At 35.7% G+C, this 21,585-nt stretch overlaps 3 protein-coding genes across 3 annotated transcripts; all 3 read left to right on the plus strand.

Annotated features, from left to right (window-relative positions):
* Positions 1-6,511: 6,511 nt before the first annotated feature.
* Positions 6,512-11,083, plus strand: LOC108223951 (zinc finger protein CONSTANS-LIKE 10). The gene is made up of 5 exons (XM_017398430.2): positions 6,512-6,671; positions 7,389-8,133; positions 8,899-9,123; positions 9,807-10,102; positions 10,399-11,083. The coding sequence occupies exons 2-5, from the start codon at positions 7,555-7,557 to the stop codon at positions 10,526-10,528; spliced, it is 1,230 nt and encodes a 409-aa protein (XP_017253919.1). The 5' UTR covers positions 6,512-6,671; positions 7,389-7,554; the 3' UTR covers positions 10,529-11,083.
* Positions 11,084-12,542: 1,459 nt separating this feature from the next.
* Positions 12,543-14,107, plus strand: LOC108222252 (probable E3 ubiquitin-protein ligase XERICO). The gene is made up of 2 exons (XM_017396179.2): positions 12,543-12,814; positions 13,436-14,107. Exon 2 carries the CDS (start codon positions 13,451-13,453, stop codon positions 13,913-13,915), a length of 465 nt encoding a protein of 154 aa, XP_017251668.1. The 5' UTR covers positions 12,543-12,814; positions 13,436-13,450; the 3' UTR covers positions 13,916-14,107.
* Positions 14,108-17,548: 3,441 nt separating this feature from the next.
* On the plus strand, positions 17,549-21,060 carry LOC108219776 (uncharacterized). Its single transcript, XM_017393287.2, has 6 exons — positions 17,549-17,720; positions 17,989-18,029; positions 18,130-18,293; positions 18,923-19,022; positions 19,125-19,294; positions 20,182-21,060. The coding sequence occupies exons 1-6, from the start codon at positions 17,665-17,667 to the stop codon at positions 20,779-20,781; spliced, it is 1,131 nt and encodes a 376-aa protein (XP_017248776.1). The 5' UTR covers positions 17,549-17,664; the 3' UTR covers positions 20,782-21,060.
* Positions 21,061-21,585: the final 525 nt, after the last annotated feature.

Here is a 21,585-nt window from a genome sequence, read left to right on the forward strand (position 1 = left end):
GGTTCCCTAGTTGACTCCCACATCATAGTCTTTTCCGCTAAATCCTCGAAAAATTCCCAACCTTGGTCCTCATCTTTTTCCATGAATTTACCTTGGCACATAGACTCTAATAACGCGGTGGTTTGACTATCTAAGGCCTCGTAAACTATCTTGCAAAGTCTCCATTTTTCTATTCCGTGGTGGGGGCATTGTGAGAGAAGATTTTTGAAACGGTCAAAGAAAATCCAAAAAGACTCATTTTCCTTTGATGAAATTGATTTATTTCATTTGTAATTCGAGTAGTCTTATGATTTGGAAAATACTTTTTAAGAAATACCACAACGAACCCCTCCCACGTGGAGATAGAATTAACGGGAAGACTATATAGCCATTTTTTAGCATTCTCCTTAAGCGCAAAATTAATGAGCCTAAGTCTAATTGAATCTTCCGTTAATTGGTGGAGCTTTTGGAGGGAACAAACTTCCTCGAACTCTTGGATAAAAAGATAAGGATCTTCACCCTCACTCCCTAAAAATTTAGGCAACATGCTAATGTGATGTGCCTTGATTTCGAAATTATTCCCATTTACGGGAGGAAGAGTGATGCACGATGGTTGAGCAGAACGGGACGGGTAACAGCGGTCTTTAAGAGACAACGCCATGTTTACTATCGGTTCGCTAGCTTCTATGGGTTCGGAGTCCGAAGAGGATGAAGAAGGAATTTCGATGATCGGTCTAATTAATCTAGACGATTCGTTCCTAACCCAAGTAGTTCGCATAAACTAGATAGTAAACACGTAGCAAATAAGTACGAAGAAATAAAACAAACAAAAGAAAGGGTGTAAAAATGAAAGAAAAACTTAATTCTAGGGTTCCCTAATAAAAATGAACTAGACCTTGCTCCTAACGTTAAGGACCACCAAAAACTCGATAAATCCAAAATTATTCGGACCGGTCTGGCCAGTTTGGAGCAGGCATTGCCAAGAGGCCAATCTCCGCGCTTAGACACCAAACCTTAATCGGCCAGGTAAGCTTTCGCTTGCCTTAGACACCGAAAAGTCGGAATAATTAAAGATTACCTCGTCTTTTAGGTACCTTCCTAGTTGAGCGCGAAATCCTAGGGGCTAACGTCTAATTCAATTTTATTAAAAGGCTAGGGAAATGCAAAATGAAGTAATTAAGTCGTTGTGGGCCAAGGAAAGAGTGATGAAATCCCTTCCCTTATCTTATAAATGGGTTTTGCCCTTAAGATTTATTTAAAATGATGCACCACACAACGATATAATAAAAGCGGTAAACAAATAGGGATGAATTAAACTACGTGTCCTAATCTAGAGAAAAGAAAGAAATTAACGCACCTTAGGGTCCTCCAGCGATCACCACAAATAGGTACGAAAATTTAAAAACAAAAAGTAAAATCTAAATGATGTGCTCCTAAGTGATTAAATGCATGATGCACAATTATGTAGTTCTAACTAATATTTTTGGATTTTAAAATTTCTTTATTTTTTGTGATTTTCAATTTTCAGATTTGTTTGTGGTTTTCTAAATAAAAACGAAAAATAAGAGTGGAGAGATACGGGATACCGAAGCAAGCTTCCAAATCCGAGCAAAATTTGTCCACTTTACTCCATAATTCCCGAATAATCCTCCTCGAAATAAAAACAAAAAATAGTGAGAAACAAACTAATCCGAAAGATTAAAAATAAAGGTGCGAAAAATTAATTTTAATCCCCGGCAGCGGCGCCAAAAACTTGATGTGCTAGAAATAGTACCTTTAAATCGCAAGCGCACGATCACCGTTTTAATATAATTAGATTCGTCCACAGAGATTAAAAATATTTTCGCAAATCTTTACTTAAAACCTAGGCGGAATAGAACAATTAATTTGGAATTTTGAGGATATATTTTTTACAAATTCAAGAATTAAGAAGTAAAATTAATTTGAAAAACATCTAGTATGAAATCCTTGGAAAAAGAAAACAAAGTGAAGTTTCAAATTTCATTTATAAATTAAGTATACAATGCAGCATAATTCGTTTTGAAAACAAAATGCACCCAAAAGAAGTCAACGAAGATTATGACTAAAAGAAAACTAATACTAGCAAATAAATCGGCTGTGCCTCCACTCAAACACCAATAATAAACATACTTTCGTTTATTAAACAACACCACGATTAATCAGTAAAAACACCACTTCAACAACTCACAGTATTCAGCAATCATATTAAAATAGCTTGCTCTAAAACGGAACGAAACAGCATGGCAAATGTGACTCGATGACTCAGTAACAAACATGAACTCGGCCGTGACTCAGGACAGACCCAGTCGACTCAGTACTCGACGAAATCGAACTCAAACCAACAAAACTACAAAACCCAGCATAATCAAACTTAACTCAGCAAAGAAAACAGAGCATGGCGACACAGACCTGACTCAAATGCAGCGGCCAGACTCGACAAAACTCGTAAACAGAGCAAGATTCAGCAGTTTAAAACTCGGAACAAACTCGACTCAGAACAGACTAAACGCAACAACTCTGTAAAAACGACAAAACAGGACTCGGCGACTCAGTAAATCGCAGCAAACAAAACCCAACAGAACAGAACTAACAACAAAAACGAAGCAAAAAGGACTAAACTCGGTAAAGGACAGCAACGAAATCGGCCAAGTGACTCAGCACAAAGACCCAACTCGGATTCATCGACAACAGGGGAACTCGTACACGACCCATCAAAAGAAAGAAAAACGCAGCAAAGATGGGGAGTCGGCGACAATAGAAAACAGCAAATAAGACAACGAAACTTCGGAAAGCAAAATCTGCAAACTAACGACTCGGTGTAAACTTGTGGTTACACAGTATTTAATTCGGTGGAAGTAAAAGAAAAATGGTGTTGGTTTTTAGAAAGAAGACAGAGCATGAGTATGTTTTTGTTTTAATACATGATGATTAAAGAAAACTAATCTGATTAAATCTATAGAAAAGTGGTTGCTACATGTTTTAAAAGAAAATTCACTGCCGAATTAAAGTAACTTGTAACATTAAAATTTAAAGTCAAACCCCCACACAAATCATTTTTGTGCTAGAGTTTTAACGACTAATCTAGGCAATCATAAAATCTACACTAATTAGGAGGCTTCTCCCATTCCCAAAAGCCCTTAAGCATATGGTGGTACTAAGGAGAATATGCCACTTGGAGCAAGAAAAATAGAGACAATACAAGATTAAGCTAAAAGAAGATTTGCACTAAAATAAAAGTGTTTACAAATGTGGTATGAAAATGAGAGAACAAAAGAAGATCTAGCACTATACTACCTACTAACTAGGAAAAAACTAGGTTAAAAAAATTGTGATTACAAGTAAAGGGGGTGGGGGTATTTATAGCTAGAAATGTAGGGTTTAGGGGTAGGGTGGCTAAATCTAATCCATCCATGTGTGATGTGTGTTGGGTAGATCATAGCCCTCCATGTGCCCCTTAGTTGCCAACTCTCTTTATTTCTTCTTTTCTTTTCCTTTTCTCCATTTTCTTGCATTTTCTCTTCTTTCTTTATTTATCTACAATTTCCTGAAATAAAATAAATAAGCGATTAATACTACGAAAATAAACAAAAAATAGGCACTTAAATTTGCAAAAATATGGACTAATCACTTTGACTTTTGGCACACACTTTTAAGTGCTTTGACCGGGTAGTTAAAAATATTATTTTTTAAAATTTGTTTTTCTAAATAATAATATATAATCAAAATATTTATTCAGAATTTTTTTTAAAAAAAAATAGTATTTTTAACTACCCGGTCAAATCACTTAAAAGTGTGTGTCAAAAATCAAAACGTCATATAAAAAAAACAGAGAGAATATCTTTTTTAGAAAATAAGTCTTTAATTTTGTTCGACGTTCCGGGCCAGAAAATGGTTCTGCGTCGGCAACATCAAAGAAAAAAGAATTAAGATCGTCCCATGAAACTCACGTGTCTAGTCAACACATCAATTGTATGATTGCGTTTTGAGCAAAATCACCAAGAGGCAAGAGCCAATTGACCAGTATCTATCACATGAACTAATCTTTAATTAATTAACTTTAATCTCCATTAATAATTAGGTTACATAGTTGAAATACACCTCAACAAGCACACACCTACTGGCTACTGATCACTAGTTTCTCCACATGACAGGTGGTGTTAATTCTGCGAACCCTTTCGGTTACTTTTGGCAAAGTTTGTATATGTAAAGTATATCTCCTCCTGGTTGTATAGCACACTACACGAAGCAACCAAATATCTTGGTTTCACAAACATTTTTAAAAGTGTCACGGAGAATCCCACCAACCCTGCTTGTAGAGCCGGAGATATTTCTCTTCCCCTCCCGTTTTGTTTACAAATAGATTACTCAGTCTCTTTCCTTCGGTTATAAACTCTGTTCTAAAAGTTGGTGATTAATCACGATTAATTACTGATTAATCTCATTATAAACTGATTAAATTTTCGATTAATCACCTATCAATCCGATTAATCCCTGATCAACTCAATTAATCTCCGATTAATTCTTGTTCCATAACTTCACCGATTAAATCTGATTCCCACTTTTTACAACACTGGTTATAAATAAATTTTGACATGAAAATTAAGAAAAATATATAAGATTTTATCAAAAGAAGATAAATATACATATGAGATGGTACAATTTTTAGAATCTAAGGAATTATGTTGAAATTTGTAAAAATATATTAAATAATTTCATAAATTTCATTATTTTATAAAATTGAATTTTTTTAGAATGTCATCAAAATTTTAATGACTTTTAAATAAATATCAATTAAAAATTCATAATTGTAACCGATTATGTCAAGATTTTAATATAATTTTTAGAATTTGAATTTAATAAAATAATTTAAAAATCTCAATTGAATATACCCCAGATATATAAAAGAGCATTGAGTCGAGTTTGAGTTATAATTTATTTTTCTCAAAATAATAAGACTAAATCGAGATTTCTTATTGAATGAAAATTATTATTTATAAGAATATTACTTACTGATAAACAAGCAACATAACAGGTGTGCTGCAGTTGTTAGTATTATAATTAACTTCATAGTTTTATGAATTAACAACAATATCTTGAAATCTAATGAGCAAGAAAATTACTACTGTACTCCCTCCGTCCCAATCATTTGTATACAAATGGCTGGGACACGGAAACCAAGAAAAAGTGTAAAAAATGAGTAAAGTTAGATGAAAAGTGAGTATAGTGGTGGGACCCATTTATATTTAATAATAGATTTGAGATAGTGGAAGAAAGTAGTGGGTGTAATAGTGTTTATATTATTATAGAATGGAGATAGTGGATGAAAGTAGTGGGTGTAATAGTGTTTATATTATTATAGAACGGAGATAGGGGAAGAAAGTAGTTGGTAAATGTTATTTTATATTATAAAAGTTACTACTTTTGGTATGTATACAATTGGTGGGATGTCCCAAAAAGGAAACTGTATACAATTCATTGGGACGGAGGAGTACGTGTTAGTGGCAAGTAGGTGGTCAATTGGTCATATTCTCAGTCGACCATTTATACTTTATTATTAGAATAATGAAGATATTGGAATTGTCAATTGCACATGCAACAAAAGGCCTGATGGCAGAGATGACATCTTCTTAGATATTTATCAGTTTCCTTAGATATTTCTCTCTGGTCTAGCTATTATATTAACGGAATAATAGGCAAATTAAATATCATTTTGACATATATTTCATATGAAATGACATAATTTGAATATAATTTTAAGATTTTAATTTTATATTAGTGGAAGTTTCGACTTGAAATGAAAATTCAAATTCGATTTTTTTAATCGAAATATATCATTTAATCAAATATATAATTTTAAGTGAAAGTTAAGTTTCAAAACATGTTTTATGATAATAAAACTTCCCAGTCTGAAAAAATATAATAAAATTTCACATATTATTCTATTAATACATTAAATTTTGAAATAGTGAATAAAAGGACACAGAGTCAGAATTATAGAATATTCGGCTATCTTTTCCAATAATGCAATCTCAATTAATTTAGATATTTATATTGAAAGAGGATATATATTATATTTAGATTAATAAAATGATAATTTTGATTAAATAAAATAACATAAAAATTTAACAAAATAAAACAGCTGAATCACTTAAATCATGTTTAGATACTTGCAAACGTATATATACCTAAATGTGAAATCCATGTCACATGTCTATGAATCTTTAGATATTTATACTATATACATCCACCTGATCACAATAAATACAAAAATTGGAATTTAAGAAGAAATAATTTAGCTTCTACAAGTGTATAACTCACAAAAACCACTAGCCTAAAAATATCCAAATATTCCAAGAAAATATCCCAAACTTTCATTAAATAATTAAGAAAAGTGAGCAAGTGGGACCCAAGACACTAGTGGGGACCTAATTTCATATTCAAGAAAGTGACAGGGGCCCACCTCACAACTCCTACCAGCTCTTTCTCTTCTACACTTTTTGGACATGATAGATATTTATTATAAGATGGTGCACACTGCCAAAACTAGTTTTCAAAACATCAAACACCTCAGACTTTATATCAAAAAGATGGACACAGAATTGTAGAATACAGATACAAAAGTCTGCTCTTTTCTCTCAGCTTTGTGGGCTCTCTCTAGTTGCTTCAAAGTGGTAAATTTATGATTATGAGATTTTGGTCTTGTGCTTTGTTGTTGATTCTTATGTGGGTTTGTGTTTTCTTGATTAAATTTGTAGTCTTGTGCTATTTTTTTCTAGATTTACTTTTAAAGTTTGGATTTTTTCTATATATCAAGTGTTTCTGATGTTGTGGCCGTTGATTTTTACTCTATGACTCTATGTTGTTGTGGATAAATCTTTTTTTTGCTCAAGCCTTGTGCTGATTTCATGTTTATCTTGCTTTGGTCTTATCTAGTTTTGCTTTTTAATAATCAGTTTGCATGTTGTAAAGATATAGATTAGATTGTAGTTGTCAAAGAAATGGAACTGTGTTTAGCAAAATGATAATAAGAAAAAGAACTGGAGTTTTCTTATAGTTTTATTTTGATTGTTTCTCAGAATTGTATTTGTGGTTGTTCGTGATTCTTGCTGGTTTTGTGATTGCCCCGAGTCTTTATATTTCATAGAATTATAGTACTTCATATTTGGATTCCAGATGCACTTATTGTGTCACTACAGTATATGTTATCTAAAGTTACTATATGTCAGTTTATTTAAAGTCTTGACTTTTGAGACTGCTAAATTTTCTGATTAATTGCAGTGAGAATGATTTTACACATAAATGACCTTTTCTTTCATCTTCTGGTGTATGATACTAGTATTGTTAAGGCTGTCTTTACTGTTATTGATTGTGTTCGCCTTTCGATGCAGGCTGCTTTACGGTAGAGCAGAGACAGAATTGGTTCTTGTTGGTAGCATAGAAGTTGCTGAGAAGGTTTATCCAGGAAACTAACTCTTTCAAGCAGTTTATTTAGGAGATTACTTTCGGTTGGTTGTGAATTTTGATCTGGGGGGAAATTTTAGCTAAATTGTGAATATGGGTTATATGTGTGATTTCTGTGGGGAACAAAGATCAATGGTGTACTGTCGGTCGGATGCAGCCTGCTTATGTTTGTCCTGTGACCGCAGTGTGCATTCTGCAAATGCACTTTCACGGCGCCATTCCAGAACACTTGTGTGTGAAAGATGCAACTTGCAGCCTGCATTTGTTAGATGCGTTGAGGAAAACTTATCTTTTTGTCAGAATTGTGATTGGAAGGCACATGGTAGCTCTAATTCCGGCACTGCACATAGGACACAAGCCGTCAATTCCTATGCTGGCTGCCCATCTGCTGCTGAACTGTCTAATATCTGGTCTTTTCTCTTGGATCTTCCTTCAGTTGTTGATTCAACTTGTGAACAGGGTATCGGTTCCATGAGCATTGATGATAAGAGTCATGCAAACTTCGGAACTCCAATGGGAAGCAACAATCAAGCAGATCTATGTATTGGTGCCGGTAACTTAAAATATGGAAATAAGTCAAACTTATGGAAAGGTTCTTCTGTGGCTAAAGCTGACAAGAAGAGAGCTAATGGAGACCAGCAAAATGAATCTGCAAAAGTTACAGCTACAAAGGTAAAAAAAATTTGGGAACAATGATTTGTTAAATTACATATTGTTGGGTCAATGGTAATCTAGCATGTAATATATGTTTTGCCTCTAGCACTTCAGCAGTACTTTTTACCAAATGTATCATTATGCTTTAGCACCCTAATGCTTACTTTTGTATCTTTAGCACCCAAATCTTTACTCATCGTCGTCGGCATCTAGCATCTTTTTTGTCTTTATCACACGTGTGTGTTTGTTTCATGGGAAGGAAGATAATAATAATCTGACACATCAAAAAAATTGCTAAAATGTAAATGTACAAGAGGAATATGATAGTTTTAATGAATTTAGATAGCAAAGCAGTAGTAGAGGTGATTTACAGCAAAAGTTGGGTGCTAGAGATACCAAGTAAAACCCCCAAAACAAGAAAATAGACTATCCTGGCATTTCAAACTATTATTTTTCAATCTCCTTGATAGATTATGCATCTGTAGTTGAGTTAAATAGTAGCCTAGATGACAGCCGAAAGCAAAGGTTTGTTTTATCTTCACATGATCCTACAGTTTTATTACTTTTCTCATTCTAGTTAATGCGACTCAGCCAAGAAGCACTATATTATATCACCTTGAGACTTTGGCACAGGAATGTATTCTGAAGTAGAGATAAGTATGCAGCTCTCTAGCTGATTACAGTGTAGCCCTGTCTTCCACAGGGAATTGATTTATTTGTTTCAGGATTGTCACTGCCTCTCTTACCCCTTTATTTCTAACACTTTGTGTTATGAACATGTAGATAGGATTATCTGGAGCAAAAGAGCTTAATTTTCGTGAAGATGATGACTACTATGAGGACTTCAATATGGATGAACTCGACTTGAATATTGAGAAATATGAAGAACTCTTTGGTGTTGGCCATAACGATCCCCAACATCTTTTCAACGATGATGGAATTGATAGTTTGTTTGAAATGAAGGGGAATGGTGCCAATTCAAATTGCCAGGAGGCATATATTGCTGAGGTCTTTTTTTTGGTCAAATGCTGAATTGTTTAAAATTTAAATAAACCTTTTAATCTTTGCTATACCTTACACTAATATCTTTTTTGCAGTGTGTTTTGCTAACATAGCTTACCATATTTCTTCCATCTGGAAACACATTCAAAATTTACTGATCTTTCAACCACTTTTAAAATTGATAAATATTCTGCTTAAACTACAGTCTTCTGTTGGAGATAGTTGCGTAGGTCTCTACTCATTGGTTGTCCTGATAGATTTTTAGACTTCACTTGTAATTCCTCTAGTTCCGACAACCGTAGTGCTTAAAAGCTGTATCACATAACTGGTCAATCAAAAGTTCCTGTATTGTGTGGCCTACGTTTGCATCATTTAGTAACTTTACCCAGGGGCTGTATATTGTTCATTAACTCTCATCTGCCCGTTAATTTATTCTTCCACCTAGAACAAGAAAACTCCTGTTAAATGTTGACACAAAGCTTCACATATGATTTACTCCTTTATTTGGATGTTTCTGATAACTTGTATTATTTATGTATGTCGTCAGTTTAAGAGATGTATCAAGTGTCTAATAAGATGTCACAAGTTTGTATGTTCAGCATCTTGTCGCTCTGATATTTAACAGTTTGTATGGATTATATATGTTCAACATTAACTAAGATATACTTACCATCACTTCTTATTTCCAGGGATCATCAGTTGGATTGGAAAATATAGCACAGCCCGCTGACAGCAATGCTGCATCTGCTGATTCCATAATAAGCTGCAAGACAGAACCAAATGCTTACTTTGCAAGACAAACCTCCAATCTGTCATTTTCGGGTCTCACTGGAGACAGCAGCACTGGTGAATATCAAGATTGTGGGGCCTCTCCAATGCTTGTTATGGGAGAGCCGCCGCCATGGTGTACTCCCGAAAGTTCATTGGCTTCAAGTACCAGGAGTAGTGCTGTCCAGCGTTACAAGGACAAAAAGAAGACACGAAAGTAAGTTTACTGTGATACATTTTCCAATATTTATCAAGCTGAACTATATTTTACTAACTTCCGCAAATAAACCATATTTCATAACTTTTGATTGCTGTCGCATGCAGTCATCTAAGATGTTATAATTCTGTCTATTTTCGTATATTGGGGTTTCAACTCTCAATTCACATGAGTAGGGCCTTTATAGATCTGACATGAAGTGTGTCAGGTGTTGTCTTTATATATAAATTTTGTAATTTTATTATTTAATTCTGTATTCTTCTAAACTTCAACCATCTAAAATTCAACGTTTGTAGGTTTGAAAAGAGAGTGAGGTATGCTACAAGGAAGGCAAGAGCAGATGTAAGAAAGCGTGTGAAAGGCCGTTTTGTGAAGGCTGGTGATGCTTTTGATTATGATCCTTTGAGCCAAACGCGAAGCTTCTGAAGTGAAATCAATACCTTAAGTTCGAGGAATGACTGATCAATGTCAAGTTGGAAGACCTGTCATAACTAATATTACTTGGGAATGGATGACACTGATCATTATGTCCTCACTTAAGAGTAAAGCAGATCAGTACATCACAAGGGGAATATTAGCATTAAGTTATAACTAGGAATATTAAGAATTGTTCTAGACCGTGGATAATGTAAAGTTTGCATGTGAACCTTTTTGCTGTGTAGGAACCAGAGGTTTTGTCAAGCTCGACAGAGTTCCTAGTCTCCTGGTTTCTCGTTTTGATATGGACCTGTACATCCTGCTCGTTGCAGATCTATGAACTTCATGACTTGGCGTGACGAGCAGCCAATTCAGTTGTGAGGTCTGGCATGAAGATTTTGTCGTGTAGCATACTATAATGTGTCAATTTTTGCATGTCCTACATGCTTGATCAGTATATAAGCATCCAAAAACATGACCATTGATGCCAGAATGTGGTAATGTATCGTAAACTTTTGCCTTTCGCTTAACATAGCCTATATTATGAACCGCTTTTGGATCATAGGTCTTACAGAGCATTCACATATTGCATTATCTGCTTTAGAACTTTGTTAGATTGTTAGAAGTTCTTAACCTCATTGTGCATCTGGGTTTTCTGAATCAGAGTTGTTCCTTTAGTACAAGTGTACAACTATTCACCTCTCTAAGCAAGCAACTCTGACTTCAAAATTACACATTCTGCAGTTGCTAAACGTCTCTGCTGCAGAAGCCTGTGCATATCAGTCTGTTTAGACCGCATACTCCGTCTGTTCGAATTTTATCAAAAACAAGACGGGTGTACAAGCATATCAGTCACTGCATATTCCGTCTATTTATCAAAAACAAGACCTATTTATCAAAAACAAGACGGATGTACAAGCATATCAGTCTACTAATACTGCAAATTCCGTCTATTTATCAAAACAAGACGGGTGCACAAGTGTGTTTAATTATAAAAAAATGGGATAAAACTCCACCTCTCCTCTGCCTCTATCTGCATTGCACATGGAGATGGGAATATAATCTTGCCTAGCTTCTTCATCGCCTCAGAACAAGGGATTTGGTAGCTAGTGTACATTTAATTAAACAAATATAGTAATTCTAATTATTCCTTTCAAATTCTCACACGCATGCATTATCAGGCTCACTCAAATAAAAAAAAAACAAAATACTACTTTCGTCACAAAAATTAAAATAAATCACTACTAGTAGTTTCAAGTCAGATAAATTCGAAAACTACAACAACAGTTCAATCAAGAATAGCTCTCATTCCTTAAAAAAGAAAAAGAAAAAAGAATAGCACTCATTGAGCACGATTGGATAGCCTACCGGTGGATTTACCCTCTGTTGTCCCGAGGCACCCGGATTCGACTCTGGCTCACCCCAAGAATTATTGGAACAGATTCTAAATTGTAAGGCATATAAGCCTGCATTGTTAAAAAAAAAATAACACTCATTAAAATTATATTGAATATTGATATCTACTTCTTTTCCGCTAAATTCGTAATTGCGGAAAACAGAAACTCCAACAAATCTAAAATTTAGTGAACTTTCTAATAGTAAGGGTTGGTTCAGCTGGTTAAAGAGATGACATGTATCCTCTTGGTCACAGGTTCGACTCCCGAAGGGAGCATAATTTGTGATTATGATTCCGGGATTGCGGCTGCGGGTTCCTACGTTAAAAAAAAAAAAAAAAATATCTGGAGAGAAAGCAATATAGTGCAGGAAGTTTCTAGGAACGTAATCTGGAAAGAGATCAGATGGATGCATATAAAAGGCCAATTTTAATTTATTGAAATGCTCCTTTTAAATACTGGCACGTATTAATCTCTTTTTTAGTGGACGAGGAATTGATAGTTCCATTGACAGATTAGGGTTTTCATGCTTTCACGCGGATTCCAAAAGCTTTTGGAAAATTTAACCAATTACGTAGGGAGAAAAATTTGATACGAAATAAAATAATTTCAAATGATATCTTTCTTGCTACTCTCGCGTAATTTTGATGAAAAAGGTACGAAAACGGCCAATAATTATTTTCTCGATTATTTAATGGGATGTAAATTTAAAAAATCTCGAGAGACGTTATATATAAACTCAATCATACATTCATGCCAGCACTGCCTCATCCAGACAACTATTTTGTGCTATCTATTTAGTGATTTAGTGATTTCTTTGAATATAATTTACATGTAATCTTCTTCTCCTGCCAATTCTTCTAAACATCTGTTCAAGTTCTTGAAGAACAGCCCTGTAACTGTGAGTATCTTTTCTTTAACTTCTTTTGTGTTTTATTGTGTGATTTTGATCATTTTTCTATTTTTGGTCACTTGTCCTGGATAGATACATGTAAAAGTTACAATCTTTTTGTTCTTCTCAATCTCAAAGGTGTCAAGGTGTTGTTAGAATATACTCTATGATCCCGTTAAATCCTTCTCCTAATATTACGAGGTTTTAAGAGAACAGATAAATTAAGATGGGTAGTTATACGCTTCAAGTGTTCCTGTAGAAACTGATTAGTCCACCGATTAGAAACCAGTGTTTTTTCCGAATTGTCTCCTGTTTGTCTGTCGATAAACAAGTCCCAATTCTTGTTAACTGTTGTGTTTCTATTTGGTGCTGGATGTTATCCGGACTCGGCTAAAAGTGTCCAACGTTGATACATGGACTCGATAATAATTTGAAAATTTTACATACCATATCCGAGTGAGTGTCCGACATGGGTATTCGAGACAGAATGAAGAGTCCGGGTAAGATAGGTGCGTATACGAGGACCAGAATCATCAGATACATTTGTGACTCTATTGAGCTATTTTCAGGTCCACACTTATTTATTTTGCTCTGTAATCGTGAACTTACATATTCAGTTATGCTGATCAGGTTTCCGAATCAAACATGGGACTTTCGCATTTCCCAGATCCAGCTGATGCAGGATTGCTATGCATAATTCTGGTAAACGCGGTTAAATACATCTCTACAATGAAGGAAATAGTCCGGTTTATACTTCAGACTATAGGCATCCGTATCGTATCATGGGAAGAATACAACATGACTGAGAGCGCCTTGAACTCGATAGAATGTCATCAAAGCTCCTCAGAAGTCTCTATTGCAGAGTTTCGTACCCGGATACCTGCAATGCACTATGATTCTCTGTGTCCCAAGCAACTAGACCATGACTGTTCTGTTTGCTTGACGAATTTCAGACCGAAGGCAGTGATAAACCATCTATCCTGTGGCCATGTTTTTCATAAGGTCTGCGTGGAGAAGTGGCTGAAATATCAAAAGGTTACCTGCCCTAACTGCAGGACTAATATGATGCCCCAAGTAGATGAAGCAGAAGGCGATACTTGCCCAATGTGATTATGTGAGTGATTCGGTTGCTGGACACTTTGATGTCCAGCTTCGTAGTTCTTAGGTACTTTGTAAGTAAATCTGGTGTCGTATTTGTGCCAGCTTTTTGCCATGGTCTAATTGAGTCTTTGTTATATTGTAAATATACATGTAAACTATGTAATTATTCCTTAAAGTAATGCTGATCTTGATTTATGAGCATCTGAACTGTGCCTTGTTCCATAGCATATATATAAACTATATGAGTAGACAGTATCAGACGTATAAAGAACATCGGAATTTGGTACTTTGTAAAAGGCCAGAACAACTACATGGTGATGATGATAACAGTGAATCATCAGTAACAAGTCCTGAATGGTGAGACTCTCTGTGGTTGCTAAGTTGGCTAGTAAAACAAATGTAAACAAAAATTATCATCATATGTCCATAGTCACACACAATATACGATATGATTCCCCTGCAAAATTTATGCAGCTTCGACATGCTAAGCCTGTAATGCACCAGGTTTATCGGCCAGCATAGACAGCTTGGATCCAACAGACATGCTGGTTCGTGCAAGAGAGTTCCTATGAATGCGGCATCTGAAAGAACCTGGATGATTTGTTGGCGAGCACAAGCAGTTTGGTTTTATGCTTGCTGGTTTTTGTTCACCTCTGGGTTTTGTTTGTGAAGCCAATTGTGAGGAGTTTCTCAGGGGCTCCCCTCGGAGATTTGAAACAGATATACTTGGACTCGGTTTCACATGTAGTTCTCTGATCCTTTGTTGTTGCGTACCCATATGGCAATGCTTCTCTGATCAACTGCAGGAACGGATAAACAATAAAGGCAAGAAAAAGAAACTGAGAAACGGAGAGAAAAGATTTGCAGAATCACCTGGCTGAAATTCAAGATTAATAATAATGCAACTTCTGCAAATTGTTCCTCTCTCTCTCCTTTCTGTTAGCCTGGAGATATGAAAGGAGACAGAAAGCAAAACATTCACCTCAAGGCCTACTTTCGTGTTATATATTCGTCGATGTATTTGAATCTTTTCTGTTTGCTATTTGAGGTTATGCTAAACCCTTCAATTTGCACCACAAATCCTCTTACTTATTTTAGAAAAATCTCATTTCTGGTTACCCCTCTCTAATTATATTCTGAAACTTCCATTCACAGAGTCCATGATTTCTGAGCTATACTATAGCTAAAACATGTGTGATCAAGACTCAAATATCAGAGCAGTATGTATCCAAAGAAGCTTACAGACAGTAACATAGCATTGATGTTCTGCACTGGATCTCATAGAACAATGGTTATTGTATATTAGTGTTCCTCACACATTATTACTAAATTGTCTGTTGAAAAATTTAAAAGTGAAGGCCAAACAAATTTGATAAGCTTCATAAATTTTTGTCATTCGACATGACACTCAGAGATCACTGTCAGAGATGGCTCCCAGGTAATCATCTTCACCCTCCTCGTCTTCACTTCGTTAGACTTGCTGCTACTAGAGCTCTTCTTCAGCCCGCCATTTCTCTTCTTTCTCCGTTTTTCCTGATCATTACCACCTGACTTCTTATCAATGCCAGTGAAACTTACATGACGCTTTTCAGCATTCGGCTTACTAACATCCTTCATTGGGAGATATGACTTGTTACTAAGCTCATCCTTGCATTCTGAGACCAAAAAACCGAGAGGAGAATTAGAACTATCATCGTCAGGTTCAATTTTGCTGACTCTCCGCTTCAGCTTCTTGACTGTCCTTTTTGGAACAACATAAAATTTCTGTCCCGGTACAAGTATCTCCTCTGGCCGCACCACAGAGTCCCATGGCCTTTTGAAAACCTCAGGCCTTGCTAGTATACAAGAAGGGTACTTCTCCATAACCCCGGATGCTGGAACAGCCATGTAGTAGTACTCAACTGTACCTCCAGCATGAATGATCTTCAACGCTGAAGACCTCCCCTCCGCGTTAAAATGGCTCTGAGGAGGAGCTGGCTTCCGCTCCTTGGCACCAAAGAGCGTGTGAAACATCTCGTCTTCTGAAATTCAGCACTAAGTGAGCTTATCCAGCTTAGAATACTAAAAGACTTGCATGTTTATAGACAGATGAACGGCAAAAACAATTTTTGAGGCTTTGATTTATTCCTTTGTACTTTATTAGGTTAGCCTGGCTCGGATAAGCGATAAGGATATGTTAACTAATTAAATTGAGAGGTCTGTGATAACATCAAGGTGTTCGAATGTGCGATTCAGGGAGCAGAATCATAATCAATTACAGTTCATTGCTGCATTGTTGTTTAACTAGACAAAAGTATTCGACAGCAGCTAAATATGCGAAAAACTAGATTAATAAATTATATTTCTTCTCCAGCCAATGCTGTACATGGTTTCCATTGTTGACAACGATAGTTTGCTTGTACCTTTTGCCGAGTATTAACAATTTAATACAGCTTTCAATGCTATCCGACTGGCGACTACCAGTTGTTAAGTGATCAATTCTCCCGAAACCTTAAAGTTTTGGGAGGAGGGTTTACCATGACCATATTGTTATTCTAACATTTCTCCTTACTCAAAGAGAATATTGCGGTTTGTAGGGAGTCAAATCCGGACCAATTCTCCCAAAACCTCGAGGTGTTGGGAGGTGGACTTACGTCTTACGAGTATCATAATCATATTGTTATTCTAAAAGTATCACTTCAAGAGGTAAGGCTTTGGTACAAGACCAAGAGAAACGAAGAAAACAGAAACCTTCTGATATCCTAGACGACTAGCATCTTACAAAACCTCAAAACATACATTTGACGCAGAAAGCATATTAAGATTCTGTTTGGGAAGAAATCTGGATTACATTACTGACAGGAAATACTCAGAACTGATATATGCCAGCAAAGCTGTCATAGCCGAGGTCAACGTCGGTTGTAAGTTGTAACCTGTGAAATGTCACAACCGTTTGGGTGAGTTTAAAATAGGTGGTTTTTTGCTTAAAATAAAAAAGTGGAGTTGAAGTTAGAAGCCGTGAAACAAAAGTTAGTATTCCTAACCTTTTATAAGTACTTCTTAACTTTTTACACAAACAGTACGAAATAAGTGCTTCTAACTTATACTAGATGTCGGCTTTTAAATCGTTGCCAAACAGCTCCAATATAATGCTGGCGCGACTTAACCGGCTTATAAGTCAAAAAAATGTCAATATTATCAAAGTCAAACCATCTCAAAAGTATTTTAAATACAAATTCAGCAAATTTTAATTTTTTCACTAATATTTTTCATGATAGTGACAAAAAAATAATGATTTTTAAAACCAATTTGTCAGTTCAAAAATATTAATATACTTAAAACACCAATTTTCTAATATAAATTGATACATATTAAAAAAAATAAAAATACTAGTTTCCTATATTACGAAACATTCATAAACTCAAAGAATTTTATTTTCAGATTTTATTTTATTTTATTTTTGAGAATATTCACAGATTTTATCAATACCATTATTCACATTATACCCACAGGCTACACGGCTACACGTAAGTTCGGGTAAATATTTAATTATAATTTAAGCCCATTCGATCATTGCAACCATTTATGGGCCGGCCGGACCGTCCCGTCATGTGATCCAGAAATTTCTCTATTTCGACCCATCAAATTGATAAATAGATAGATTGATACAGAGGGTGCGTGTTTCTTTCTCAACAAAACCCCTCTTTTATAAGCCCTAGTTTTGCTGCTTGAGAGCTCCATTGTTAAGAAATTACATACAATTATTGTGTGTATACACCATGGGTTCAAGGGGGGCTTCTGATAACCCTAGATTTGGCGATGGAGCTAGTCCCGGGTTCGTCTCTCTCTCTCTCTCTCTCTCTCTCTCTCTCTCTCTCTCTCTCTCTCTCTCTCTCTCTCTCTCTCTCTCTCTCTCTCTCCCTCCCTCCCTCCCTCTGTCCCTCTCTCTCTTCCCGCCTCTCTCTTTATCTCTCATCTCTCTCGTTAATCTCCTTTTCGTTGTTTTTATTCCAGATTTATATATACTTATTTGTGTTGTGCACTATATTTGTTCTTGTATGTATAATCTACTAAAAATTTTCAATTTTGTTGAGGAGTTACAGAAAGATTTTCATTGGGGGTTTGTCGAAAGAGACCACACTAGGTTAGTACGACTTCTTTGAATTTGCTAGGCAATGCAGTCTCTGTTGATGGTTTTTGGTTTGTAATTTATGTTTGATTTGGTGTGTGGTGATGGAATGTAGATACATTTGTCAAGTACTTTGGGAAGTATGGAGAGATTACGGACTCTGTTATTATGAAAGATCGAATGACTGGTCGGCCTAGGGGTTTTGGGTTTATTACTTATGCTGATCCATCTGTCGTCGACACTGTCATTGTTGAAACTCATATCATTAACGACAAACAAGTGAGTGTAATGTATATATGTGTTTTTGATATTTGTTATAGTGTTTGATTTAATTGGTTGTATTGTCTTATTTTTTTTTGTATGTTAAAATTTGTTGATGCTTATCAAAGAAATGAAAGCATAAAAGCAGCTTGAGGTTGTGTGTGTGTCTGTGTTGCAAGTTCTATTTATTATTGCGGCCTCTCTTCAGAACTGTATGAAATTGATCCAGTTATGTCCCCTCCTAGACAGGAACACATGGAGTTGGCGTTTTCTGTTTGAGTCTGTTTCCATTGGCCTTTTGATGTTTTATTTACCAAAATGCATATGCCTGTTATAAATTCTATGTTAATGACCAGCTAAATGCTTATTACCTGACTTGCCTTTTGGATTTTGTAACATCCAGCTTAACCTAATGTAATAGGTCCCCGGAGTTTACTTTTTGTATTCCTTGGTCTATCAATACTATTTAGTGTATTGAGGTTGAAATTAAAATAAATATATATTTGGGAGCATTTTTCATGATTAAAGTAGCTTATGATCTTACTAAATATTAATTTTAGCATACAAAGCTATGAAGTATACTTGAAATTGTTGTAATATTGATTCCAAGAAACTTGCTTAAATGTTTGCTAATTCTTTCTGAGCAGGTTGAGATCAAAAGAACAATTCCTAAGGGGTCATCAGATTCCAAAGATTTTAAAACCAAGAAAATATTTGTTGGTGGCATACCTACATCTGTTACTGAAGGTTAGACACTTGACAATTTTGCATCCCCTCTTTCTCATCTGTCCAAATTAATAAATTAATGATGTAGACGAATAACAGTTTGAGTTATAAATCTATTAACAGAAGAGTTAAAAGATTTCTTTTCGAAGTATGGCAATGTGGTTGAGCATGAAATCATACGAGATCATACGACCAAGCGTTCCAGAGGCTTCGGTTTTGTAGTATTTGACAGTGAGCAGGTTGTTGACAATATCTTGGTGGATACGAACAAAATTGATATGGGCGGTACAAAGGTACATTACATTTATTTTGAGGTCAAAACCATATTTGTAGTTATTATTACCCTCATGATTATAGCACTATACAAGATATATTCACCTTTTGAATTTTGATAAATAGTATCTCTCCCCCAAAAAGCATGTTTTTTTTTACCGACGCACAAAGAAAACCATATCAGTGTTTTACTATCTTCAACATTTGTTTATTTACATAATTCAAGGTCTTAGTTTTGCAGTTATCGTTACTTACCTTACCTCCTAATGTAATGAATGATTACACATTTTTTTGGCATGGATAGTGAAAAATGTACATATGTTACTGAATCTAATACCTTTTTGTTAAGTAAATTTAAACTTTAGATGTTAAAGCAAAATATAAAATATGCTACAGAGAGTATTTCTTTTGAGATCCTGAAAAGAAACATGTTTAGTGGCCTGTGCCATGCGGAGAAATGGTTTATGGTTGTGCTGGAGGTGCAAAATATATCCGTTCAAGTGGTCCTCCGCAATTGTTTGAATTCGCATAAATATAGTTCTCTTTTCTCTATCACTTGAATCATCTGCTGTTCGTCTTACTTTAAAGTCTGACTCTTTGTAAATCAATTTATGTCATTCCATTAAAACATAACTGTGAAATTTATATGTTAGTTTTGAATGGCTATGTCACTTGAATTTTTGGTAAAACATGTCAAATTGATATTTTGAATTATCATTGAGTAAAAAAAAGTTTGTTAATTATGAAATGTTGTGTATTAAAATGGGGGAGTACGTTGTTTGTGGATGTCCTACATTCCATTTTCATAATAACTTAATAAGCAGCAGTAGATTTGCTATTTGCCTCCCCTTTCCGTGTATAATGTTTTTCGTTTGTACTGCTCTAAGTTAATTTTGCTGTCTTCTAGGTTGAGATCAAAAAGGCCGAACCCAAGAAATCCTCAAATCCGGCACCTGGCCCTGCATATGGTAGTGAACCTAGGGGGCGTTCTTACGGTGATACTTTTGGGGGTTATGGTGACTCCTTTAGCAATTACAGTGCTGATAGGTTTGGTCCACCTTCATATAGATCATATGGTGGGATGTCTGATAGGCATGGAGATTTTGGTGGATATGGTGGTGGATTTAGTGGGCGTTATGGGGACTTTGGTGGGAGATACGGGGACTTGGGTGGTAGATATGGAGACTATGGTGGTTATCGTGGAGAGCCCTCACCTGGCTACTCTAGTCGCTATGGATCCCTTGGTGGCGGTGTTGGCGGTGGTGTCGGTGGTGGTTATGGTGAAAGTGGGTTAGGTTCATATGGCCGTGGAGGTGTTGGTGGCGGATATGGTGGAAGTGGGTTAATTTCATACGGCCGGGGTGGTGTTGGAGGCTATGGAGCTTACGGTGGACCTGGTGGTGATTATGAAGCCGGTCCAGGTCCTAGTTATGGCGGGGCAGGGGGAGTGTATGGAAGTAAGGGAGGTTATGGTGGCAGTAGTCGTTACCATCCGTATGGCAGGTAGAGGTAGTAAGTGGAACTTCTGATTGCAGAAGTAGCACAATATTCTTTGCTGTCTGCTGAATGTTGTGGATCAGAGTGTAAAACAATTCGCTGCATGACTGTTTTGTCTAGAAGAATTGATAGTTTAGTTTCTTTTATTGATCGTATGCAGAAGATTTTAATATCTTTCGGGTGCTGGAACTCTTGAAACTTCTTTTCAGCAAGATATCTGTATCATGATATTTGACAGACGAAAACTAGGTTATTGAACTTGTGAATGTTTGTCATAGCATTTGCCTAACTTACCTAAGTGTTTATTGGTACTCAATGGTGATGTTAATTTTTCACCTTTGTGCTAAACACAAGCTGGTCCCATCAAAGTAGTTGCGACGCTGAAGAAGTGCATTCATATTTTCATACAGTTTCTCGCAATTTTACGATTTGATTATTGGCTTAATGACCTTTTAGCCCTCAAAATATGGGTGGAAGTTCTGATGCGGCCTCGAAGTTTAAAAACGTACCTTTCTACCCTCAAAGTATCTTTGTCGTACCTTTTAGCCCTTTTTAAAAATACCGGTATAAATCGGGGGTTAAACTTGACAATTCATATTCGGGGTAAAGTTTGGGTGTACCTTTTAACCCTTAAAGTATACATCTCGTTTTTTTTAACCCCTAAAGAATACATTAAAATACATTAGATGTTCCTTTTAACCCTTAATGTTTAATGTCCCTTTTAACCCTCACGTGTGAAATGTCAACTTTGTCCACCCCGTTATATACCGGTATACGCTATAAGGGCTAAAAGGTACGACAATGATACTTTGAG

The sequence above is a fragment of the Daucus carota genome, chromosome 5 (genome assembly GCF_001625215.2).
Source record: "Daucus carota subsp. sativus chromosome 5, DH1 v3.0, whole genome shotgun sequence".
Taxonomy (NCBI): domain Eukaryota; kingdom Viridiplantae; phylum Streptophyta; class Magnoliopsida; order Apiales; family Apiaceae; genus Daucus; species Daucus carota.

Bases quoted from the DNA above. Each gene is read 5' to 3' on its own strand.
- LOC108223951 (XM_017398430.2), top strand. From the start codon at position 7,555: ATGGGTTATATGTGTGATTTCTGTGGGGAACAAAGATCAATGGTGTAC. The intron at 9,124-9,806 runs GTCTTTTTTTTG...TCTTATTTCCAG, and splicing joins AGGAGGCATATATTGCTGAG to GGATCATCAGTTGGATTGGA. The intron at 10,103-10,398 runs GTAAGTTTACTG...CAACGTTTGTAG, and splicing joins GACAAAAAGAAGACACGAAA to GTTTGAAAAGAGAGTGAGGT.
- LOC108219776 (XM_017393287.2), top strand. From the start codon at position 17,665: ATGGGTTCAAGGGGGGCTTCTGATAACCCTAGATTTGGCGATGGAGCT. The intron at 17,721-17,988 runs GTTCGTCTCTCT...GAGGAGTTACAG, and splicing joins GGCGATGGAGCTAGTCCCGG to AAAGATTTTCATTGGGGGTT. The intron at 18,294-18,922 runs GTGAGTGTAATG...CTTTCTGAGCAG, and splicing joins ATATCATTAACGACAAACAA to GTTGAGATCAAAAGAACAAT.
- LOC108222252 (XM_017396179.2), top strand. From the start codon at position 13,451: ATGGGACTTTCGCATTTCCCAGATCCAGCTGATGCAGGATTGCTATGC.